Source organism: Stigmatopora argus, chromosome 11, assembly GCF_051989625.1.
Source record: "Stigmatopora argus isolate UIUO_Sarg chromosome 11, RoL_Sarg_1.0, whole genome shotgun sequence".
Classification (NCBI taxonomy): domain Eukaryota; kingdom Metazoa; phylum Chordata; class Actinopteri; order Syngnathiformes; family Syngnathidae; genus Stigmatopora; species Stigmatopora argus.
Genome location: NC_135397.1, coordinates 3,445,368 through 3,472,260, shown reverse-complemented (window position 1 = coordinate 3,472,260; position 26,893 = coordinate 3,445,368). Strand labels below are relative to the sequence as shown.

General features: G+C 40.3%; 1 protein-coding gene across 5 annotated transcripts; it reads left to right on the top strand.

Annotated features, from left to right (window-relative positions):
• On the top strand, positions 1–26,518 carry LOC144085012 (receptor-type tyrosine-protein phosphatase epsilon-like). Of its 5 annotated transcripts, none has more exons than XM_077613947.1 (23): positions 1–619; positions 795–892; positions 4,031–4,114; positions 8,255–8,411; positions 14,077–14,150; positions 14,238–14,334; positions 15,162–15,235; positions 15,671–15,807; positions 15,957–16,047; positions 16,126–16,199; positions 16,274–16,310; positions 17,096–17,193; positions 17,660–17,779; positions 19,186–19,355; positions 20,703–20,838; positions 21,042–21,191; positions 21,935–22,028; positions 22,509–22,585; positions 22,724–22,858; positions 22,983–23,108; positions 23,978–24,129; positions 25,849–25,984; positions 26,103–26,518. In XM_077613947.1, the coding sequence occupies exons 5-23, from the start codon at positions 14,084–14,086 to the stop codon at positions 26,175–26,177; spliced, it is 2,046 nt and encodes a 681-aa protein (XP_077470073.1). In that variant the 5' UTR covers positions 1–619; positions 795–892; positions 4,031–4,114; positions 8,255–8,411; positions 14,077–14,083; the 3' UTR covers positions 26,178–26,518. The 5 variants fall into 5 exon arrangements, with proteins under 5 accessions (XP_077470073.1, XP_077470072.1, XP_077470071.1 ...); XM_077613946.1 differs by having other exon boundaries at positions 505–619; positions 730–892; XM_077613945.1 differs by lacking the exons at positions 1–619; positions 795–892 and adding an exon at positions 3,866–3,942.
• The last annotated feature ends 375 nt before the right edge of the window (positions 26,519–26,893 follow it).

Below are 26,893 nucleotides of genomic sequence, written 5' to 3'. Positions count from 1 at the left end.
ATATCCTGAGCAAAGTCCAATGATTCTCCATCATTTTCTTATCAGCGTTTTCTAGCCGAGTCCGGCTCAAGGATGAGGATGACCCACTGAAAGAGGAGAAACCAAGGACGCCGCCTTCTCACACCGGTGCTTTATTCTGCCCGAAATCCCCTCCTGAAACCCACTTTGTGAAGGTTAATGGGGGATGAAGCATTTTGTCATAAAGCTCGCTGCAGCCTCTCTTGTCGTGGCCTGGCCTGAGAAGCGGCGGCCAAGCGGGAGACAAATTTATGCCTTCGCCTATGGCCACAAGTGGACGACTTGTCACCGTGGCCTATTTGAGGACAATGCGCCTGCCATTGCCAAGCTGCTGAAGGTACACGTGCAGTCTTGCTCTTCTTCTGGCTCGCTATGAAGGCCTTCCCCCTCAAAAAAAAGCAATCTTCATGTGTGAAGTCCACAAGTGGTTTAGGTCACGCTGTGGAAGAAAATGCAGGCGGAACATATTTTCACTTGGACCCTTTTGAAAAGCACAAATTTGGATTTTTGGAGGTCAAGAATAGCAGCGATTGAATTGATCTCGATGCAAGGTAGCTCATTTCAGTGAGGCTGTCGTATAAGAATAAACGGAATGAAATGGGTGAGTAGTTTTGATGTTTTATTACACAGCAGTCAATTTCTATTTAGCTATGTTTAATCAATCAAAATGTGTTGCATTATACTTATAACTCAATCTCTTTTTCCCCTCAGGCTTGTGGCATAAGCCAAATACTGAAAGTGTAAAGATAAACCTGTTCAATGGCCTGCATTTTCAGCTATGAATCCGTTTCCTGACCCGGCGACTTTACCGGCAGCCATCAACAATATTGACGCGCCAACGGGATATATTCTACTTACATTTGGAAAGCAGACGGTGAGGAAAAAATAGCATGTCATTAATTTAAATGTCATTCAAACCCCTGTTGTCTCAACCAAACAGAAGTGATCACATCACGGCAATCTAAATGGCAACTAATGAAACAACGAACTGTAATTGAAGAAATAATCGGCTCCGAATATGTCATACAAAAATGTGAATTAAATCTACAGACACTTAGATTATATATGTTTTGATAATAATCACTGTTCTATTTTAATTATTATTTTTCTACATTTTTATGCATACATACAATTGACTAATACATAAACAGAATTAGGATAAACTAAGAACTGAGAGAAACACTTATGTCGATCAATAACAATCTAAAGTTGACTTATTATTTTTTATATTTCATTGTGTCAATTTATTGCTTCTTCCTGACAAAAATAGACATCCAATTCATTTAAACTGGAAGGAGTGGATGTGTGAATGTTTGGTTTAGAGACGTGGATAGTGTTGGACTTTCATTCCAGCAAATGATGGTGGCCAGCCCTCCCTGTCACGGATTGGACAACTGGCGCCGTCAATAGCAGCCAATGAGTTAAATGAGCGCCCTATAAAGGTTTAGCCTTTATTGATCGCTGCTACTTGTACAGTATGTGTGCTTCTGTAGTGGGTCTAAGGTCTTACAATCGATTGGAAGTGTTCCTGCTATCTTGGAAAATGTTTGGTCTCATTTCAAAAGGCTTCATCAGTAATGCAAGAAGGCTATGTAGGACAGCAGGATTTTGGGTTTGGGTTTTAAAACTTCAACTATTTGTCCTCCAGATTTGTTAGTACATCTTCAAAGAATAATCGGACTGTTCTGTTGCTATGGCTGCAGTGCCCTTTGAATATAAAGACTTGGATGAATGAGAATATTCATACCTATAGACATTTTGTTATTCTAGTGATATGCAAAATATGGGATACGGGCTTGAAATCCAGTGTTTAATGTTTGGTCCTCTGGTTTTTTATGCAGTTTATTTTTCTAGGATATTAAAAATGGATACTTTTGCATTTCATTTGTTACATTGTTATATCCAGTTATTTTGAGGGAGTTTGATAAGAATTAGTATTTTGTTTTGATGTTGCATCTTGTTAAGATGGCTCTTAATGCGAAAGTGAAACCTCTCAGAAGCTTAAGATGACTGCGTTTTTTTGTTATGTGTCATTGTTATTTTTCATTGGGGAGCTTTGTATGTGTGTAGTTTTATTTTTTGAACTGGTTGTTTGTTTATTTCATCGGCTGCCATTGACAGACATCCAATCCCTTTTTAATGGGATTTCCGGGGATGTATATTTAGCAAACAAAATGACCTTATTTCTGAGGCTAAAATTAATTAATTAGGTCAACAATGTTAATCTTTGCTATATCTAAACACTCAATATCTGGAAGGAACTCAATTTCTTTTCTGTGAAGAGCAACACTGGCCTCTTCTGGGAGGCATTTTATACTGCAAGGTGTCTTTTGAAACTTCTAAGTGACTATATATACCATATAGTACAGCATATATATTTTTGTTTTATTATTTTCTGCTTACAATGGACTCAGTCAAACAACAGGGTATCTTAATTCATTTCTAACATATTCCGTACTCAGCATTTCTTTATGATCTACATCCTTCTGGGAGAATCAATGAGAGTGACGAGATAAATTTGCCGGGAAACACTTAAAGGTGATAGAAGTTAGGAGGTCTTTCATTGTAATGTTGGTCCACAGCTTATGGCGGCATGGACGTGTGTAAATTGTTTGTTGGGCCAGTTGATCGTAAGTTTTTGGCACCGCTTTATTGCCTCTCATCAAAGATAGCATCACCTCATTGACTCACTACTCACTTCTGTGAGAGGTCAGCAAAAAAACAGCGGTCGTTGCCACTGAATGATTTGTTTCTGTGTCATGGCAAAATCGATAGAAGACACAGGAGATTGTAGAGGAAGATTTTTGAGTCAATATTTTCCAAGCAATAGACAACAGCATGTATTTAATCTTGATTCTATTCCACATTTTTCCTGGAGCAACATTAAAAGTGTGACTGGGTCTTAACATTGACAATAGATGATTTCTTTGAAATACTTTTTCTCTAGTGTTTTCCCACTGGAGCTTTATCCAGATGATCACTTATTGGCAAAACTGTTGACTTAGTCACTTAGACACTGCATAAATAGAATGTACATTTTCAATAATGTGTTTTTCATGATGTACAAAAGTGCATTGAATCCTACTGAGAGATGTCAGTAATGTATTTAAAAAAGTACATTTTATAATGGTGATTTTAAGTAGCAGTAGTATTTATGAGCATTTTAACAAACACATTTTGCTAAATAAGGCACACTATGTAAATGATTGTAATCACTCCTGTTATTGTATTGTTAGTGTCTGCAGTTTTTGTTGATGAACTTTTCATTATTGACATCATCAATCAGATTATAATCTTTTCATCCTTGTCATCATCATATTCATTATTTTTGCTGGTATTCTACATAAGAGTGGGGATGGAATCACACAAAAACAAAAAACTTAGTAGCCTGAGAAAACCCACAAAAGCCCAGGGAGACCTTGAAAACTCCATTCAGTGAGAACCCACCTGGGATCGAACCTTCGACCGCAGGAATATGAGACCGATGTGCTAAACACTCGCCTGAAAATACAATATGGATTAGTTAATTATTAAAATAAAGTAATAATTGGCAATGTTTAAGTTTATTTAATACTCCAAAATAATACAGATTGTTTTGTTGTTGTAATTATTATCATTTTTACATAGATATTGGGGAAAACAGCCACTTAATAGAGGTCCATGGTAAAATCCATTGTAAAAACACTTTGTTTGCTTTCTAAAAGCAAAGTTATGGTCCAAATATATTGAGGCCTTTTATAAAATGCAACTTTCATCACGTTTTATCACGGAATTGTTGTGAGCGAGTCCTCCTGGTGGCCGCGGATGGCGGTGTATGAAGATGCGAGTATTGGGGTGAGGGGATGGGAGGAAGGGGGGCTTCTCCTGCCTCCACACAGGCTACCATACCGCGGTTAAGCTCGGCCAGCTGGCGCATCCTATCACGTAGATATGACGCAAATATAATCACTTGCACGTTTTGACAACCTTTTTCATCGTTTCGTCCGTGTATGCTCTTGTCTTCTTCCCTTAGGACAACAGCCACAAGCCCAGTGGGAACGCTGAACCAGGAGGTCTAACATCCTTCCCTGCTGATGTGGCGAGCTCATGTTTTACGGTAAGATGCGGAGAACCGTGAACGTGATCGCAGACAAACAAGGGATGGGTCTTTTATTTTTGATTTTTGTAGTTTTTAAGTCTCTATTCACCGCATGTTGCGCCGCTAACCTCGAGTAAAACCTAGCGTGAAGGTAGCAGGCATCGCCGCCGGGGATGTTGTCCTCCTCCACGCTGCCATTCCATCACATGGACGGCGTGGAAGGAAATGGGTTAGTGGAGCAAATCAAGCCACATGGGCAAGATTGCTTGACATAAACATGATCTTAAATGTGTTTGATGGGGGCGCTGTTCTAGACAGGAATGGAAGGGGGTGAAGAGGATTTTGGGGGTGTTTGTAGTGTTACACATGCTTTGAGTGGGGCCTGCAGGATGCCATCATAACAATGTGATGGAGTCTTAAACATGGGGGTTTTAATTTGGGGGTGTCCAACTCAGGGTGGTCCAAGGGACATATTCATGTAGCTATGTATCTGTTTGTTTGTATTGACCAAAATTTAACTTGCTAGTTGTCAATGGCGTGGAAAGATGAGCATCCACTGCAGGTTTAAGTGAATTAGACGTCTATCGTTGTCAATGGCAGGGAGTGAGCTCATTTTGCGTCGCTTCTTTGTTATTTTAAGTCACTCGCTGGAGATTTTGGATCATTTTCTATTGATTTGGGGGATGTCTGGGCTGTTTACTGTCCATTGGTCGCTTTCTGGTGATTTAGGGCATATAATAATAAAAGTATTTTTTTCTAAAACTGTCCAAAAAGATCCTTACAAACTATGAGGATATATATTGACATTACCTTGAATGAATACAGTCTCTTTTTAACACGATATTATTGCAACATTCTTGTAAACAGATGTCTTTGCAGGGAAACTTTCATAATAGTTTTACAGTATATTACCATCCCATTTTGGAAAATATCATTATTATTTTTATTTATTACAATCCACTCGGATAGGCTTACCTGCAATTGAGGAATAGTACAAGATGGGGCTGGGAAAGTTTAGCCTAGTAGTTGTGGACCACCCCCATGCAACACTCAGGAGACTCAAAAATGAACAGTATTTTTCTTCAAAAATATTTTGTTTATGAAAAACCTTGCATTTAATCTGTGCTGCCATCTTTTAATGTCACTGGTGGCTGATGTCACTGTATCCTGATGTCAGGATGATCATTCATGAATTATAAATTGCTCATAACCTCATTCACAACAAACCACGTAACCTTCATTTCCTGTCCTCTCTTCCGGCGGCCTATATTAAAAACTGAGTCAGATGACACCCCCAACCCCCCCTCTATGCCCCTGCATGGCCCACTTCCTCAAAGTCCTTGGGAATATGAATGAGCTAATGATAGACCGATAATTTCACTTATTAGATCAGTATCCTATTATCTCGGATGGACAGGAAATTATGTTGATTATGTCAAAACATATCCAAATTGAGTTGATTTATTAGTGGCCTATCAGTTTGAGGTCATCTTGTAGCACAATAATAAGAATGATGAATAGATTATATTTCATTAGACACATCTGTACAATCTTTATGAGAGCTTTATATGAGCTTTATCAAAATGTCTGGCTCTGTAAAATGTGTAACTTAAATATGAGAAACTCCATTTTAGTCATGGTGATTCATATTATGATGAGCAACCACAAAAATAAATTTTCTAATACAAATCCACCCATTTTCTACAGAGACCACCAGTGTTGGTGGGCTCCCTCCAGTGGTGTAAAAAAAGAATCACTGCTTAGTTTTAATCTCAGTGTAGTATTTGCATGTAACTGTATATTTCTAGGTATTAATGCATCACATTTAATTAAATAATTATGTAAAGGAAAGTTTTTTTTGTTATAATAAATTGCGGTTAACACAATGTTAACTATACTTTTAGGAATATAACCGCTTCTTGTTTTAGAGGAAAACTTAGGTAGTGTATGATTCAGTATTTCAGTGACTTCTTTAGGTATGAACGTTTTAGTGATAATAATTGCTTGTCCAAAGGAAGTTCAGAAAAAGATATTATTTATTTTGGGCCCAAACAGGTCACAATGGCAGACGATTACAGGAAACCTAAACAAATACGTATTAACACCCAACAATATTGTTAAATTGATGACAGTGTCAATCGAATTATTTGCATAAAATATCATGATTTTGAAATTTCATTTGCCTTTTAGTATAGCTTCTTAGAAGCACCTTTTCATGTAACATCTGCTACTCAACAGTCCCCCTTTAGTCCTCGGTAAGGTTATATAATATTATGGGCTGCTCATTTATTTCTGAGTCCTTAAACCAAAAGCGAGGAAATTACTGTACTCCTCTTCCGTAAAGGAAAAAAAACAACAACCTTGAAAGGCAATATAGTTACAAGACCAGCTTGCTTTAGTTTATACATGAAGTGGCATTTATGTGGGTTTTTAGAAAGGTAGGCACGTTGGTGAAGGTAACACAGGCCAAAAATGTATTGTTTCAGCCTGCTTTTGATTAAATGAAGCTCCTCAGCTCACATCAACCTAAGTAATTCGCAATGGAATATCACAGGGTGGCGCCAAAGCGACAGTTTTTATTCCCAAACCAGTCCGAGAACAATACATGGCTTTTTTTTGTCAGGATAGACGAAAATGTTGGGTTTATCATGTGGTGGATGAAACACACGTCAAAAATGTGTGCGTACATCAATGACATTCAGCCACTTTGTTGGAAACAAATGGTTATTCCATCATCATCAGCGTTGTGTTTTCGATATGAATTAATGATTGAAACAGCAAGTGCGACGGCGTAAAAATTTAATGAGCTGCATATTTGGCCTCTTAGTCGGCGGGCCGAGCCGTACGGGGAGGAAGTGGGTGCCCGTCCACGTCGCCCGTAAATGCGAAAGAGTGAGAGAAGAGGATATAAAGATGGCTTCCATGCGAGCCTCCCACAGGACTTTTTGAGGAAGTCAAATATGAATAACTTAGAGCTTATGCATTTTTTATTGCCATTATCATTCAGCTCAGGCGTTTGGCCGTAAATGATAATACACACATTGCGGCCAGCTAGCACGAGCTTTCAAATTCTATTATACGCTCAGATTAGTTGCTCTGTTCATTATTCAAGTCTTTTTACCCTCCGTCTTGAAACATTTGGTTTCCAGGACACAAGACAGCGACAAAATAATCGCTTCACGTGGACATGGCATGCTTGATTTTTCATTGGTTAAAGGGATTTGGGTTTGTCAGCCAGGCCAAAGGTCACGCTGGCTTTGCGGCCAGAACATGATTGCGTTGTGACCTTGACGATGATGTATAATACATGCTCAAGGAGGAACGTAATGTATCACAGCTGCCGGACTGAAGCGACTCACACAAATGCGCTTTTAAAGAAACCTCCCACTCGTTTTTATAGCAACTTCCTGTCCGCTCTGGAAAAGGCACCAATGAGCCGTTTCCTCTATTGGCTTTGGAGGGGTGTTAAAGAATAATATTGGGCCTTGCATGACCTGTTGCCAAATTTATAGAACTTGATTTGAACAAAACATCATTGTGGGTGGGTGTGTGGATGTGTGTGTGATGGGGACTTTCCCACATTCATGCAAAGTGATAAAATACCTTAACAGTCAATTCATTGTTACATGAACACCATGCACTTGGAGTTTTATTAGTTTGGTTTTATTTTATTTGTTATTCTGAGGTACACCTTTTGGCCTTTTTATGAGCATTCTTACATGGAAAGCAACATTGACCATCGCAAATTCATGGGCTGCCATTGACGGGTATCCATTGATGGCTGTCAAACTGGATTGGATCACTTTTAATTGCAGTGAAAAATAATCAGGCCAGGCTATCCCTTACAATTGAAATTAATTTGATGTCAATAGCGGTAAAAGCGTTAAAACGATTGCAGTAATTAAGTATTGTTTATTTGAAATCAGTATAGCATCATTTTATCTTACTCTCAGACTTGTCATACCATCTTTTTTTTCTACATGATTTAGAATTCGACCATGTGAGGAAATCATGGGCACGCCTTTCCAAATGCAAGAAATTAGAAAATATTGCACAAGCTAATCATTTTTGAATGAGCCACCAGTTTGTTTCTTTTCTATTGTGGCCCACATTTTTTGGTATATTTTCTGACAATTTTGTCCTTTCCTCATTTCCCAGCATGCATTGCTCCCAAACTGAAGTCGTGGCGTGAGCATTTTTCCTCACCTGGAAGCAAACTCTCCGAAAGGATGTGAGCTTTGCCGGAAAAACCAGTTGGATTTGCCATGGACAAACGGCTCCACTGATACCAGACCGCGTCGGCTCGTTTGAACATGTAAGTATTTGAAATTACATGAATAATTTTCAATGGCAAAAACCCATTGTTACAGTTGTAGTCATGCGTCATGTCGAGTGGAGGTGATTTTCTTGTGGTGAAGCTTTTCTGGAGTTTTTTAAGCCAACGATGTCTTCCATATATCCACTTATGCGTGAACCAAAAATCAAGACATTGATTCCTTCACATCTTCCTCTTCCTCTCATCCTCCTCCGCTTGCCACACTTCACTGACATGTTTGTTCTCTCGCTCCATCCTCTCCCTCTCTCTGCTTTTTTTAAAAAACACATCTTTGTTCCCCCTCGCTTCGCAAAAAAAAAAGAACATCTTTATGAAGAGGCAGCCACTTGTTTGTGAGAAGATATTGATCGGTGCACGACGTGTCAATGCTTGACTCTGGACTCCAATTAAGTTGGTAGATAACTCACAAAGGCACTGCTTGACTCAAAAAGATGTGATTTTAGGTTTTTTAATTGGCTGAATAATTCACAAAGTACCTGTTGATGAAATACAATTAAAATGTATTGGATGATAAATAGGTTTTTGTTATAGTACAATACATTTGCATCACAAATGATGACAAATGGCTTATTTGTTCCCACATTTCAACTCATGAAAGCTAGAAAATATGCCCTATATTAGCATTAAACAAGTACTAACTATCCCACGTTGGATGGTGTGAACTGAAATTGAACTATCAACTCAACATCTTGCATCACAGATTTATAAAAAAAAGCCAAGTGTCCCATTTGAATTCATTTTTTTAGAAAATATATGATTAAAAACATAAAAGTACACTTGCACTTTTTCAGTGTATTATAGTATATGCATTAGAAGTCCTACAAGAAACTTATTTCATCACCAAACATAACAGAATTAGCCTTGCCTATCAAATTATAACGTTATTGCTCCAAATTGACAAACGACATGCATTCATTTATTTTCTACTGTATTTTTCCAATTAAAATCGCCGAGTCAATTCAATAACATGTTTCATACTTGAATAATTTCCCCTTCATAATTTCTAAATTCCCTCAATTGCATACACAGTAATTGTCCTACATTTGCAAACATCATCTCTTAATCTATTTAATATAGCACAACACTAACAAACATACTGTTAAATGAATTTGTTAAACACTCTTACTGGATCTTATTAGACGTCTTAGTGGTGATTGCAAATGTCATTAGTGCACGTTATAGCCATCAACTCATATAACACACCTACTTAAAAATGTTCCTCCAATGGCGGCGGCATCTTGGAAATAAAACTGCTGATTACGACCTCCACGCAAATTGTTTCATTGCGCTGGCAACACGTGCCTAATATGCACTTAATGCCTTCTTAATGAGGGGGCATAACATGGGATCCAGATTGCGTTATTCATAAGTCAAGAAGGGGTGACACAGTATCCGGCTCCAGGTGCGATTAGACGCAATTTTACGTCAAGTACTTACGCCTAAGTAGTCCATAAAACCTTACGGGCTCATTGCACTTTTCAGCCCTCGTAATCAGGACTTGTGAAGGGATTTATTTAGTGGAAGCTTTCACCCAGCAACTCATTTGCAGCCTCCAAATGCTGCCGTGTTGGGCTTTTTTTTTGTTTCTAATTTGCACATTTTGAGGAGCCAACGTGAACTATTCCAGCAGCTTTTCTTGGCGGCGCCCCCGTAAAAAGGTGTAAACAGCTTATTACTTTTCGAGGCGGCTTTTATAGAAAAAGGGAAGAAAATAAAAAGGGTTTATAGGAGATTAGCTGCCATGTATGTAGGATTAACATAACCACAAAAGAACATGAGCCTGTGGTAAAAAAAAGCCAAAATACAGATGACATCTCATAAATACTGAAATTTTAGGCGCATATTCCGATTTATGTCGAAGCACTGAATCCCCATGCAATGAAAACATATTTGGAAAACATTGTTTTTCCACATTTTATGAGGCACAACATGTTTAGGGTTAAACAAGCTAACCACAGGACATCATTATACACATTGAATGCAAATTTTAGGCATGATTAAAGTTCCCTGACATTGATTTAAATCAATATTTAACTTTATTCATGATATTTAAATTCCGTAGCATACATTAGAATAATGAGTCGCGTGTATCAGCATGTGTCTTATGTGGAAATGACATCTTTATGTACGTATTTTTCTTTCTTTCCTTCCTATGGTTCCATTATTTATAAGAGCTGTTTAAATGAGGTGCAGAGGTCAGCATGGAGTCAATTTCATCATGCTTTATTTTAAATATTAAAACTCTTCACACTGCTTTTTTTGCATAAAGATACATGGCAAATCTGCGCTCAAAGGATTTTTTTCTTCTTCTTCTGTTGTTGTTGCCGTAATGAGCTTTGGGCTTCTGTTCGGAGAGGTTAAGTGTGCGTGTAAGGAAAAAGAAAAAGCGGCTCTCTCGCCTTTACAATGGATTAAACCTCATCCGCAGATGCGGTTTTGACCTCCATCGCTGTTCACGGTGCTCATCTGCTTGTCTTGAGTGGCGCAGGAAGAATTAGCCTCCAGCTCGTTCCATGTTCGTCTTGCATCATGCGCGGACGGGACGTTTTTTTCTTCTTCTAATTTAATTCACGGGAGTCGTTTCATGCCAAGCTGGTACCGGAGCTGCAAGTAATTGCCTTGGTTTTCAGTGAAGCCCGATGAGACTCTTTCTAGTTCAAAGCAACAATATGGAAGACATGTAGCTGTGAATTAGAAGCTACCAGATGAATCGCTTCTTATAATGGCGGATATTTAGGAGAGACGTAGATTAGCTGTTTTCACATGAGAGCTCTATAATCTTGTCAGAACGCAAATTGTTTTGACTTGAGAGTTATTTGAGCAGTGAGTGAGCCCCATGAAACGGAGACCACCACCACTAGACGGCAGCATTAACAATTACAACGTCTGGAAATCATCAGTTTATCATTTAAACCCCCATAATTGAAACATTTAGACTTAGTGAAGGACGCTGCTATAAAAAAAACCTGCAAAGACGCGTAATCAGAAAATAAAATGAACAGTTTTATTTTATTAAAAGTGTGTCCAATTACTAATTGATATTGCGTTTCGGTCCCTAACCATCAACAAGAATTCTTTTATTTTATTTTTTTGCATTTTGCATTGATAGAATTTATGTGAATCTGTTAAAATACTCGAATTTAAGGGTCTCAGACTCAATTTCCGGATGAAGTGTGGGCCACATCAAGTCTTCTGCAAAAGTATTAAAAGAAAAAAAAAGTCAATCCAGTGGCCCAGGTTCAAATGCCGACGGGGCCGGCTTGTTAACGCTAATCCACCCACACGCCCGACACGCGATGGTCACATCGCAGGAATGCATACATGTGAAATGAGAACATGTGATGTAATATCTTGTAATGTCATGCATAATGGGTGTGTGCTGTTTATAATTAATTACGCATGGGCTTTTTTCTTAGCCAACTTTAGATGAGCTAAAGCACGGGTGTCAAACTCAAGGCCCAACTATATCATTTTATGCGCCTCGGGATCGCGTGTGTCGGCCAAGTGTTTCTTGCCAAAATATACCAAAATTGGACATTATCCCTTTTCACCCTTTGTGGATAAATGTATTATATTTAAAGCATGAATGGGTATATTTCAACCCTGATTAAAAAAATCATCTCCTATATATATGATACAAAATTAGAAATCATGTTTTTGCTCTGAGGGACCATTAAAGGTTCAATGTTTAAAGAATTTTAATTTGCTTTCAATTATAAAGCAAGGGTGTCAGCCTCGGGTTGGTTCGCAGGCCGCTTTAACGTGAACGTGGGCATTTTAGATATGATATTTAGATTTTTTTTAAATTTATAAGTGGATTAAAATAACTGGATTAAAATCCCTGAATATTCATTTTTATAGATCTAAAACAATGTTTATTTTAGCTTTTTTAATATATTTTTAGATTTTACAAAATGATTTTTGAACTAAAAACACAGAAAAAATTATAAAAAAATACAATTATTGATTTAAAAGGGGAAAAATCAGGAAATTTAATATAAATCTATACTCTTCATTTTAATTTGATCCTAAAACAGAAAGTCGGCACTCATGATTTACTTTACCGGGCCACACAAAATGATGCGGCGGGTCAGATTTGGCCCCCGGGCCGCCACTTTGACACGTGCTCTAGAGGGTTAAAATATAGCAAGCATTATTTGCTCACAATTCCCTTTTTTAAAGAAATGAAATATTTATTTTAACACTTTTTAGTACCTTGTGCTGCAAAACAAGCCATTTTCAACACCAAGTGCATACATGCAGTATGACGAGATCCTATTTAAATGTTTTCTCGGTCCTATTGACCTTCCGTGACAAGCATGTGACTGGAAATAAAAATGAAAATGGATGCCCCTGAATTTTAAATTGAGTCGTGGCCGCTTTGCAATTCTGATGGCAATTTGTAGACCTCGAGTAAATGCATAGTAAGGCCTTTTTTTTGACCATAGTGCTTCCTTCCCCAACACATCTCTCGTCCGCATCACCGCTCCCAAACGCCGTAACTTCCGTGCCCCGGCGCTCCATCCTCATTTGTCGTCCGCTAACACTTTGACATGGCTGACTTTCTTGTAAGTGGCCTGGTTGTGCGTTTTATTTGAAAGCCCCCTCAGGCTTCCGCACAAGGCGCTCTCTCAAACATCACAAATTAGGCCCCTGGATGACCCAAAAGAAATAAATTGGCACAATGAGTGATTTCATTCTTCTATAACAAGAAGGGGCTTTTATACGGGAGGATGAATTAGGACGCCGAGATGTTGCTTCAAAGCCATTTAGGTAGATCCAGCTCCAATTTCTGCTATGCAGTTGAAGTGGGAAAACAATAAAAATGGCAAGATGAAGCATCTAAATTTTGGAGACACTAAGACACAAAAGAAAAGAAAAACATGTCAAGGCAGACACAGTGCTGGCGTCGTTGTCAAGGATTTTTAACGCGTCCCAACGTTCCCTTTTAAAGATAGGCGCAAACAAATAAAGCAGCACTAACAGCTCCAGGCATCAAAGTAGGAAAAGGACAAGTGAGAATGGATCTGGTGTGCAAGTAATGTCAGGGAAGCAGCGGGAAAAGGAGGGTGTCGGGCAGGAATAAATAGGACTCAGCCCCTGAGAGGAAAACACCATCTGGTCAAGATTATAACCCAGATACCAACACTCCTCCTCTGTCCTAAAGCCCTCGTATCATCCTCGTACCATCCTCAATTAGTAATATCATGACAGCCAACGTGCAATTCTCTGGTGTTTTCTAACGAATTCTCTTTCTTCAATGTCGCCGTTGCCTTTCCGTTCACTTGAACGATTCTGACCCTCGTAATTAAAGATTCTAAAGGGGAGAAAATTAGACCGTTTCTATGGGAACGCTGATTATTAATGAGCCAACTGTGATTGGCTGGTCCAGGGCATACCCCAACGTCACCGGGGATTGACCCCAGAAAATGGATGGGTGGACAATTGATAGGAATGATATTTTAGTGTGTGTTTAATGATATTAAATGGGTATTTAGTATTTAATACATATATGCAGGTAGTGTTCTAAAAAAATGGATGAGAATGGAAAAATCAAAGTGCCATTGCATGTTGATTCAACGCCCTCCGGTGGATTGACTGTGAAATTGCAAGTCTGATCCTATCTTCTCATTTCTTCCTACAGAGAGACGATGGTGTTGTTTTTGATCGGGATCTCTGCAGCCGTCAACATTTCATCTCATGACAACCAAACGGCTGGTATGCATTGATTTGAACTGTGTGGGGCAAACATTTTTTGGGGGGTGGGAGGTCAAAGTTCAAGCCAGTTTTGCCACTCTTGCACAGGGAACCCCAGCCACCAGGGCGCGCACGTGCTGCCCTCCACGCTGATCTTATCCATTGGCCTCGTATTTGTGGTCCTCCTGACCATTTACTGCCTCAGGTGAGCAAACCTATCCTCTGAGTAAATGTGGACGTCAAAGCAAACTAATAACCTCATAATATTCTTTTATTATCAGATCAATTTACTATTCGTGACTCTCTCATTTTAGTTTCTCTACTTTGTTACAAAACATCATGGTAGTGTTATTTATTATGGCCATTTTATCTATTTATTCATAATTGTTTACATTTTAATTAAAGTAGAGTGCACAATTTCTTTATTTAGTTTTCAACTTTCAGTTTTGGCTTGTTAGTCCAAAACCTTCATAAATTATTAATCCCTAAAGTAAAACATATATATGTACATATTTTCTAACTAAATAAAAATTCATAACTATAAAATATGGCACCAATTAGATGCTCAAGACCCACAATTTTTGTTCACCAAAGCCATAAATTAACAAATAGTACATAAATGAATAAAAAAAGATAACTACATAGTTAAAATAGGAAGAACACATGCAGTACATTGATGCACAAATGCACCTTATCAGAAAAATATGCAGCATAGAATACACAACAGCAACTTTATTTAATTATTTTCAGTTTTATTTTAAAATCACCTTATCTCTGTATTTATGATGACCAATATATTATAACAGTTCAATCACCAACAACAACACGTCCGTACCGTGGAAGTCCAACAAAAGATGTATTACATTCATACATAACACTCAATCTCGCTCACGTGGCGGATATTAATCTGAAGGTGTCGTGACCTTTTATGACAGATGGCTTACTTATGCTCATTTTCTTCTTTTTCCAAGAATTGTACATGCACATATTAAACAACTTGATCTCATGATTCTTTTTTTGTGCGTTTCTAAGGTTCAAGAACCACAGGAAAGCTCTTGTTACATCTGTTGATAAAAAGCTTCCAAATGGCTTCCTGGAGGAACAAGGTACTCAAAGTATTCAGCACCCCATGAAAATGTAATGCTTTGCTGCTTTTTCCTTTTTTTTTTTTAATATCGATATTTGATTCATGCATTTACATTCTTTACGGCTTTGGAACAATTTCCCATGTGTCGTCTGAGGGAACTGGGAAGTTTGCGCAGGCCTCTTAGCTTTCCCAGCACGTAGGGAGCCTTATAAACTTTCATTTTAAGTGGAAAAAAATATATATAAATAAACGGAAAGGCCGCATTCGGAGCCAAGGCACTTCTTAGGCGGCGCTCTGTTTACGAGTCGGAGAAATCATTTCTGTCACGGATCCGCAGAAGTGGGAAATCTTAATGGCCGCCCGGCTTGTTGTTGCAGGTGCAACGCCGGCTCGTAATGGTGCCTACTGGGAATCGTTAGCCTTCTGACCGCCATATATTCCTTTTTAAACACAGGAGAGCAAAGAGTGGTCCTCCTCCCCAGATCCCCCTCGCCCTCCAAGCGGTACTTCCCCATACCGCTGGACGCGTTGGAGGAGGAGTACCGCGTCCGCTCGGCCGACGACGGCAAGCTCTTCCGGGAGGAGTTCAACGTAGGTTTATCTGAGCCCACGCTAACCTTTTGTCCTGTCGCGCAGATCCAGAAAATAGCAATAAAATGTTATGACACTCGGCGTTGTTCTGGTTGGGGTTTTTTTTCTCTTTTTTTTTTTCTTCCTCTCATGAGGTTTTCTCGTTATAGTCGCTGCCGTGTTACTATCACCACGGGTCCTTTGAGGAGGCCAGCAAGGAGCACAACAGAGACAAAAACAGATACCCCAACATTTTACCATGTCAGTGAGCCCCCTAACCCGAAGATGAGTCCGACTTTATTGAAATAAGATTTATTTCCCCCTTTCTCTGGTTTTCAGATGACCATTCCAGAGTGGTGTTGAACCTCGTTGGACATGTGTGTTCGGACTATATCAACGCATCTTATATAGATGTGAGTGAGTCATGATTGCTGATCAGTTTTAGCTTGTTTAGGTCTGAGCACTGACAGTGTGATCTTTCGTGCAGGGTTTTAAGCAAAAGATGAAGTTCATTGCTGCTCAAGGTAAATGAAAATGAAATCCATATAAAGTCAAAAGATCACCATTTTAATTGGCCCGAGCGATGATTTCCACCTAAATCGTATCACTCTCTCTTAATGTGTATGAATTGCCATTACTCGAGCACAAAATTTTGAAAAAAGTGTACTTATAACTTTTTATATTAATGCTTGTTAAGAAAGAGAAAAAAGTGGAATATTTTTGTCACTTTCTGTTTCAAATCGATAGAAATATGAGTGGAGACTTAGTTTTTCTACATGGAAGATAAAGACTCTAGCCTGGTAGTATTGCTATATTTTGAATGTACAGTTCTCACATTAGTTTTGGTGTTCAAATATCTGTTCTCAAAGTTCTTATTCAGGGAAAAAAAGAAGTACAATCAACTATATTTTATAAAAATACATTAAAAAAAACCTTTATACATTGTACAAATATAAATACTGTGCATTACAGTAATACTTTGAGATACGAGCTTAATGCGTTCCGGGACTGAGCTCGTATGTTGATTAACTAGTATCTCAAATCAACGTTTCCCATAGAAATGAACTAAATACAAAGTATTTCGTTCCCACCCTCTGAAAAAAACACCAAAAACAGGATGTTACAATGGAAAATCACTTTTACTGGTTCTAATTCACCATCTACTAACAGAGGAATAAATAACTAGTGGTTATGATGTTTAATACTAAAATGAAATTGTTTGTGATTGGTTATATTTGATCATTTTTGGTCCATGTGCCTCATGATTTCAACTCTCATATATTTTTATTTTGTTCTTTTAATACTTAAGGTCCAAAAATGGAGACAGTGGCCGATTTCTGGCGGATGATTTGGGAGCAAAAGACGACAACGATAGTCATGCTGACCAACCTGAAAGAAAGAAAAGAGGTTTGAAAATGAATTTAATGTAGTACTCACAATCAACCATGTACGGTAAATAGCCCCACCACTCAAAAACCTTCCGTTGTGTAGTTTCCATGCTCCAAATTTGTAATGTACATGACTGCCTTCATTCCCAAATGACAATCCAATCACATTGTCACCTAGCAGATGACTTTTGCTTGAGCTGAGCCTCAAAATGGATGATCAATTGTGAGCTCACGGGCAGGTTGGATTCAGCGGGAGGAGGAGGAGAAGAAACGTCAGGGATCAATGATGCAATAATTGTTGATAAGACCCGCAGAGACTTCATGATAATTAGTCCGAAAGTCTCGTTAATGAGTCGAAGCTCAGCTCGTGCAGAACTTATTGACTGACAGGGACGCACAAAGTCAAGTGCTTTTGAATCCTGTGTTTTGCATGAGGTGAACTCATAGATCTGACTTTTTTTTCCTCCTAATTATGGTATTCTCAGGACAAGTGCTTCCAGTATTGGCCGGAAAAAGGCTGCTGGATGTACGGTAACATGAAGGTGGCCATGGAGGACGTCACCGTTCTGGTGGATTACACCGTTCGCAAATTCTGCATTCAGTATGTAAGTCGATGCACCCGCACATCATTTGCTTTCATTAAACCTCTGGAAAAACGGTTGCTTTATTAAAAAATGTGCCATGTATGGATTTCCAGAGCACACCAGTAAAATTTGATTACACTGCAGCATGCCTTCTGCGCCATTCTTTTAAGGGAGCATTGTCTCTAATTAGGCACAGCGTAAAATGGTTTCATATTTGAGCCAACTGTAGTTATCAAATGACATTAAAAATACATCATCTTAATCGCAATCTCTTATTAAAAATTAAGCATCTAATAAAGCTGCACGGAGAAGACGTAAAAAGTCACGCTCCCTGAAGGGGCTTTCAAGCAGTTTAGTACACGTTAATAGGATAGAAAATAGAACGAATGAGAAAAATGGCGGCTGAAAAACAATATAGGATATTAAAAGGGCTTGCATGCAAGATTAAAAACTAATATTAATACACCAATATGTTTAATGCACTCGCAGAATCACTTTCCTCCTTCGTCGTAGCAGTTTGCCGCAGACGCCGTTCACTTTGTTTACACGTTTCGGCGACCGATCTGTTTGAGTGAACGGACGCCACGGGTCTGACACCCCTGCTGTATGCGAAAAAGACTCTAGTGGAACAAAGCAGACGCGCTCCCCAATATTTAATGGTCTATATTGTCAAACTATTATTGTAAATGAATATGACGGTGTAGCCCCGCACCTACTCGCTTGAATATAATCTCTTCACGTATGAAAGAGTGGCTATAACTCATGTACGGCGCATTTAAAATGAGCGATTGACCACTAAGATGTCTTCCGAGTCTTCGGCTGTTTGATGTGCAAAAATAGAAGGACAGCAAAAAAGATAAAATCCTCATACTTGACCGATATTTGGAAGTGAGAGTCACACTTTGTACTGTAATTCTAATATTTGCCGCCACCTCTGCTGCGGCATTAGAGAAATTCCGCCCGCATTAAGTTTATTTTGTTATCATTCATCCAGTATTTTATTATTATTTGCCCTCGTAGCTCCCTCGTGATGAAAATGGCACTTTGGCTGGTTAAAATTTCATCTCCTGTTTAAAAAATGCTTTAATTTTCCCATTAAAATGTAACTTAATATGATTTTCTCCTTCAAGCGACCACACGAGTTCCGCAATTTGACCGTAGTTGATCATTTTTTGGTGCTTCTAGCCCTGTGGTTGGTTTAGAGTGGCACACGGTGATTTCAAATACTAACTATAACATAAAAGCATTTATCTGCTCATCTTGAAATGTATACGAGGTCACGAGTGATCACTTACTTACGGGTTTGAATAAAACAATGAAAGCGTGCGAACCTGCCAAAAGTTAGATTTGTAATTAACATTCCACCTTTGCGCCTCGTCAACATTAGTCATTTGCGCGCATCAACCGGACCCGTCTGTGCTTGGCAGCAGGGTAGCGAGGGGCCCCGGGCCCGAGCCCCGTGTCTGGTCACTCAGCTCCACTTCACCAGCTGGCCGGACTTCGGGGTGCCGTTCTCGCCCATCGGCATGCTGAAATTCCTCAAGAAGGTCAAGGCTGTCAACCCGTCCTACGCTGGACCCATTGTGGTGCACTGCAGGTAACAATAACACCATCAGGACCTTTCCTTCCACTCTTGCGTCATCTGCTTTTGCAAGTCGTTAAAAGGTGCCAGATTGTTGCAATTATAAAAGTGCTTTTACACAATACAGAAATAAGTACGCATTGGAGTCCTCCAGGGATCATTCAAGTGTTTTTATTATAATGTAACATGGAATTTTTCCTGCCTGTTCTGTGCGTACGCGCCCTTTTTTTTGCGTCAGCGCTCGAGCCAACTGGCGCAACAGGTGCTCGGCGTTGTTCGCGAACGCTGGGGGCGCCGGCACCCATCTGCTGAAATGAACCTTATAAATCTATTGTATTGCCACGACTTACTTTAATACGTGCACATGGCCGATCGCCACCCAGTGTGGCAACGTAACGATATCTATTACATGGATGAATATAGTCGGGCATCTGGATTGTATACGTTTTACAGGAAGTGGAATAAAATAGTGAGCTTGTTAAAGCACTAGGCAGCTTTAAGAACTTCAACTGGAGAGATTTTGGTGACACTTTTGTCCTTTTTTTTGTGAATATTGACATTTTCAGAACCAGTGCTGATGTTTTGGACCTTCTGGATTAAAACCCACCGTATTATTGAGCCAGTCTAACGTACTAAGTACTGAGCTACACGAATGAATTTCATTTTATTAAAGGCAGTGGTTACGAAATTGGCCATTTTACAGGAGCGTGCTGTTAATTTGAGAGAAAATGTTTCTAGCGCTGGCACTGAAAGATGGGTACACGGTCGATTGGTCGCCGGTCTTTTGGTCGCCCTGAAGGTTATTGATAATTACCATTTTAGGCATGTCCAGGTGACTTCCTGTTGATTTGGGGGCATTTTCAGGTTCCTCGTGAACTCATAGGCTGCCATTGAAGGCCCTACGACACATGTGTCAAAGTGGTGGCCTGGGGGCCAAATCTGGCCCGCCGCATCATTTTGTGTGGCCCGAGAAAGTAAAGGATGAGTGCCAACGTTCTGTTTTATGATGAAATTCAAATGAAGATTGTAGATTATTTCCTGTGTTTCCTCATTTTAAATCAAAAATTGCAAAAATTTGTACTAATTTGAATGTCCAAAAAGGATCTATCGATTAGCACGATCGAGAAAGCTGTCAATTTATTAATCGATTAATTTTGGCAGCCTAGTTGGAAGACATAACGGCCCTCCGGATGTAATCGAAAAATGAGTTTGACACCCCTGCCCTACGCCATCAGGTGGCTGACGTGTAAACAATTCATACGAAATCTAGGGGTGACCCAAGAACTTTGCACAGTTGTTGTTTTTTTCCACCCATCCTAAGTTCTCTGACAAGTCTGTCCATGCTGTGTTTGTGTGTTGCAGCGCGGGCGTGGGCAGAACGGGAACGTTCATTGTCATTGACAGCATGATCGACATGATGCACATGGAGCAGAGATTGGACGTCTTCGGCTTTGTGAGCAGAATACGAGAGCAGCGCTGTCAACTCATCCAGACCGATGTAAGCTTTGACCCCGACTGACCCGCCGCGCCCCGCCGACTGACAGCCGAGCTCGGTTGTTGTTGCGGCAAGGCAGACAAACCGAGAAAGGCGGCGAAACAAACTGTCAGGGATACTGGAACAAGTCGATCCGGGGGAACCAAAAAAAAACAACAACAACAAGCTCAATCTCTACTCCTGACTGCCTTTGTGCTCCCTGACAGATGCAGTACTCCTTCATCTACCAGGCTCTTTTGGAATACTACCTGTACGGAGACACCGAGCTGGACGTGTGCTCTCTGGAGGGACATCTGCACGGGCTTCACAACACCAGGGCCCCCCACGACAGACTGGGCCTGGAGGAGGAGTTCCGGGTATGCATAGACAGAGAGAGAGAGAGGGATGGAAGCGTTTCGGTAATGAATTGTCCCAACATGGCGCTATTTTCCCCGAGATCTGGCCCAAGGTGGCGCTCTGAGCGGCAGTGACATTAATAACAACACTTTATAAGGCGCCTCCATCTGCCATGCAGAATTAACGGGAGCTGGGTGGGAGCTTTTCATGTTTTACTCACAGCTCTACCTCAGCCCCCCCTTCCTCTTCTCTCCTGATTACAACTTTGTTTTTGTTGTTGTTTAGTTGAAGCAATAAATGTTTTAGCACTTTTGAAGCACACTCCAGGGTCACAACATTAGGTACGCGTTCACGCAATAATCCAAAAAGAGGCATTTAAACTTTAATTAATTGCGTTATTAACCCCAACCAAGTAACAGATGTAGTAATTATAGATGAAGAAAGTTTTAAGATTCATCTTTCAATATGTTAAAAAAGGAGGAAGAAGACAAACAAACAAAATATTTTTTGCCATATTTAGTAACTTTAAAATAAATGGATGACTAATTGTGCCAACCAAGTTTCAAGTCCAATGATAATGGTCTCTAATTGTAAGACAGTGACTTGACACCTTGGTTCTTCTCTTATATTGATTGATATGAACTATATTTGTTTGCAATATGGCAGGATTCTCAAATCTCGAATGTTTATGGAATGCTGGGTGGTCTCGATTAGAGTCGCTGCTGATCTCCTCACTCTGCTCTCTTGTCGTCCCGCTCATCAGAAGCTGACCAACGTCCGCATAATGAAGGAGAACATGAGAACGGGGAACCTCCCAGCCAACATGAAGAAGAACCGCGTGCTTCAGATCATCCCGTGTAAGGAGTTCTTTGATTCTCCCCCTCCCACGTCTCCATAATACATCACATCTCAGCCACATCAAAGTGATGGCTGATCTGTATCGATGATGACCGTGCGTGTGGCTAATTCCAAAATCGCATGTCTCATTTGAACTTATCAATTTCCATCGTGTACCATCTGTTTTTTTAAAATGAAATTTGTCATCCAAATCGAATGAGTCTAGCCAACAAGTTAAAGCTTCAAAATTGTGAAGGAAACGTCTCTATTAACAATCACTTTGTGCACCGCCGCTCACTATTTTCCACGCGTAGGCCCATTTTCCAAAATGTCAAAGGTCAACGGCGCTCTATAATAAGCCAGAATTGCGAAAAGAAGCCGCAAAAATACATATCTAAGAACACGAATCTTTTCTCTTTGTTTTTTGCACCCAAGTGACACTTTTCTTCTCCTTCCTACTTTTATTGGCTTGAAAAAGTTCTCCTTCTTCCCTGGCACAGATGATTTCAACCGAGTCATACTTTCAGTGAAAAGAGGGCAAGAGTTCACCGACTACATCAATGCCTCTTTTATTGACGTAAGCACCCCCCTTCGCCACGCCGCCACGGCGACCTCGGCTATAGATTTTCCCATAGAAGTATAAATATAAAGCTCACGGTTTCCTTGTGGAAGCATGCAAAACATCATTCCCCGAGTGTTGTGCTGTTCCCTCCAGGGCTACCGGCAGAAGGACTATTTCATCGCAACCCAGGCCCCCCTGTCTCACACGGCGGAGGACTTCTGGAGGATGGTGTGGGAGTGGAGGTGCCACTCAATCGTTATGCTCACTGAACTAAAGGAGAGGGAGCAGGTGAAGCACGCCGCGCTGCGTCTTTTTTTTTCTGATACCTTATTCTTTCGCCCCATTCTCCGTCTGCTTTTCCTCCTCTTCATCCTCCTCGTCTCATGTTCCGAACCTGATATTTTCCAAACAGGAAAAATGCTTCCAGTATTGGCCGTCAGAGGGCAGTGTGACATTTGGAGACTACACGGTGGAGCTGAGTGGGGATTCGCGAGGGGAAACCTTCACCCTCAAAGATTTGCTGCTCACTTGCAGACAAGTATGTTCTAGTTTTTAGTCAAAGGCATCATATCAGTCTTTTTATATTGTGCTTTGTTACTAACTGAAAGGCTTCCGTTGATAGGGCGTACATTAATGGCAGCATGTTTGAATGTGACGTTCATGGTTACGTTTTCTCCCACATTCCAAAACCATGCGTTACGGCCTCTAAATCCAGGGTGTCAAACTAAATCCCACAAAGGCCCAAACATAAATATTTCTTGAAAGGTACACGGGTTAAACAGAATTTAAATATTTCATTTTAAATGCCCTGTCCGTAATTCAAAATAAGACAAAATGTACTGAAATCCTCAATCCAAACTTTCCATTTTCTTTGCACTTGGCTCATTTTGGAAGATACTTTTGCGAAATAGTTTGATACAGCCCTGATTTAGATGGAGGCTAGATTTTTGGGGGGGTTTTTGGTTGCAAGCTATCGCTTGGGATTTGCAGGTGGTGCCAAGTTGCCACACGGAGCCATTGAAAAGATACCGTGACATGTACGAAAATCGGGGGAGGCGGCATTTCTCAACATGCTTTGTTGTTGTCACAATTAACACTTTTGACTGTGACATCGGGCCTCTTAAATGTGTTGTTTTGTACAGAGACATGGCATAATAGGCTTTGTGGTAGAGTGAAATTCTGTCTATTTTCAGTGGCAATGTTAGATGCAATTGATAATGTGCATCATGCGCACAGTTTAGATTTGGCCTTCACTTTATTTCTCCACTTTTTTATGGTGGCATTGAATCAACTCGCTTTTAGAAGAAGCAGCAGTTTGTCGGACTGTAAAAATTATTCATAAGGTTTCAAGAGTGGACAATTTAGCTCGTTTTTTACACTCAAATTGTCTCCTATGCATCCCGACAGGAGAACAGATCTCAACACGTCCGCCATTTCCACTTCCACGGATGGCCGGAGATCGGAATACCGGCGGAGGGCCGCGGGATGATCGACATCGTGGCCTCGGTGCAGAGGCAGCAGCAGCAGTCTGGAAACCGGCCCATCGTCGTGCACTGCAGGTGAGACGTCGTCTGTGGGCGGTGTTCGAGGGCTCCTTCTTTTATAAAACATCTATTTTCCCTTTATGGAACGACTGTTACGAGAACGTCCCCGCGTTGCCTCGGTGGAGCCGCCGTTCTTCTGCCTAAACCGCTTATCTGATCTTTTATAAAGACTTCTCCGCAAATGCTTTGATCAGAACCTAGCTTCAGGTGAAGTGATTCTAAAGTGACGCCGGCCCGGTGGGATGGATCCAATCCACCCATTCGCAGTCAATTAAAACCTCTCAAAGCGAAATATCCTCCGACTCCCCACTATGATTAATCTGATAAAATGAGCTAACGACAGGAAATGGTGTCATCACTCGCCTCTCCGCCTTCATCACCGCTCGTCTAAGAGGGGCTTTTTAAAGCCGCCGCCCCCCTTGCCGACGCCTCCCGGGAGCCGGGCTAACCCTCGGCGATCCCCCGGCGTCTGCCGCGCCGGTCCAAATTGCACATCAACGCGCCGGCTCGCTCCCTCGCCGTCGACGCCTCTGTCCCACCGTCGCGAGTAAACACGGGCTCAGTCCGACACTCGGCTTCCACGCTGATTAGTGTTGGCGTTCGGATTAGCCGCGCTTTAAGTGGAGGATGGAGGAGGGCGGATTATTAGCACCATTAGCCCACTCAGAGGTCACCTTTTCCCTCGCCGACCCGTGCGTTCAAATTGTGTGAAAGGCATACATGTTCAAGGATGAGAAAGCATATTTGGTCTCTTAAGTGGCTGCTTAAAACAGAAATGAACGCCACAGTTCTCCAAGCGCACCTTGAACCCTGTAACATGAATTCATTGCCAGGAACGGCACTACCAAAAAAGAAAAAAATCACACAATAGCAATTTTATCTTTGCTCTATATAAGCTCATTTGTAGCAGAAAAGCAACGATTAATTTTCAAGAATTTTCATTCCCAAATGTCCCCCAATTCTGGAAATTGCTTATAACAATTTTACTATTGATCTGTCAGGTGAGGTCATCTTATCTTCAAACTTATTACCTATTAACGATTAACATTTATTCATGTATTTATTAATTTATTAACTTACTTTTATATATATATATATATATATATATATATATATATATATATATATGTGTATGTACACGTATATGTATATATATGTATAATATGTATATGTGTGTATATATATATATATGTATGTATGTGTGTGTGTATATATATGTATATATATATGTATGTATATGTATGTGTATATGTGTGTACATATATATGTGTATATATGTATATGTGTGTACATATATATGTGTATATATGTATGTGTGTGTGTGTGTATATATATATATATATATATTTCAGAAACACGCTTATGTATTTATATATTTATTCATTTATTTATTAACTTACTTATTACCTATCTATTTATGTCTAAAATGCCTTTCCTATTTCTGCATCCTCACCCTCTTGCTACTGTGACAACGAAATTTCTCGAATACGAGTTATCCAATCCAATCCAATCGCAGTCAACGATAAAAGCAAAAATTAATTTAACCCAAGACCACCTGCTCTAAATTATACATGTGAGACTCACAAATGAGCCAACGAACCCTTCAAAACTTTTTTTTTCTGGACCAGTCCAAATCTGACTTTTATGGGGTTAGATAGGAAATCCTCGACAGCCCTTATCTCGTTTCCATCGTCGTCATGCGTAACACGCTTCCCCATCTCGTCCCGTTTTTAGCGCCGGCGCGGGACGAACGGGCACCTTCATCGCCCTCAGCAACATTCTGGAACGCGTGAAGGCCGAGGGCCTCCTGGACGTCTTCCAAACCGTCAAGAGTTTACGCATGCAGCGGCCGCATATGGTGCAGACCGTGGTAATGTTTGCCAATAAGACAAAAACAACAAAAGCCGCTCGCCGAGTGGGCGCCGCGCGCATGTTAACGCCGCTGGTTTTAATGCGCTGTTTATTTTTCCATTGGCTTTGTTTTCCAGGAGCAGTACGACTTCTGCTACCGAGTGGTGCAGGATTTTGTCGACATCTTTTCCGACTACGCCAACTTTAAATAACGCGCTCATTCTCCCGCCCGCTTAGCAAATCTTATCTTATGCAAATGAGGTTTCTTTCTTGAGTCGTTGAATGTACATTTTTATAAGGGTTTACATTTTGTACCATACTGTAAAATAGGCAAACATATCGGTTTTTGTGGAAGTCTTAGGATGAGATTTTACTTGAAAATATTTAGAGTAAGGATACGTGACTAAAAGGGATGCCGGACCCCAGTTGAAAAGATTTGCTCTTATCTCAAAGCACCATTGGAAATGTCGTGTGCGGTCTTTTGGTCGCCGGTCTTTTGGTCGCCTGTCTTTTGGTCGCCGGTCTTTTGGTCGTCGTCTTTTGGTCGCCGGTCTTTTGGTCGCCGGTCTTTTGGTCGCCCGTTGTCGCGGTCGGGGCGACCAAAAGACCGGCGACCAAAAGACCGACGACCAAAAGACCGGCGACAAAACAAGGTAAAACAACACGGTCTACGCATCAATAAAAGCCAACAATGGGCATGAGCAGTTTCACTGAGCCGACGTGTGAGTGTATTAGAGTTTGTATGTACATGCGTTGTACCTTTAAGAAGCTACGTCCGTCAGGGTCTTAACAAGTTCTCCAACAAAAAACAATAAAAGTCCGGGAAATTTGGAGTTTTTCTTGATCCTAATAATTACATTAAGTATGACTAATTAGTAATTCACAGTTTGTATTTAGGGAATTTGAGCAACGATTTAAATGGCAATTA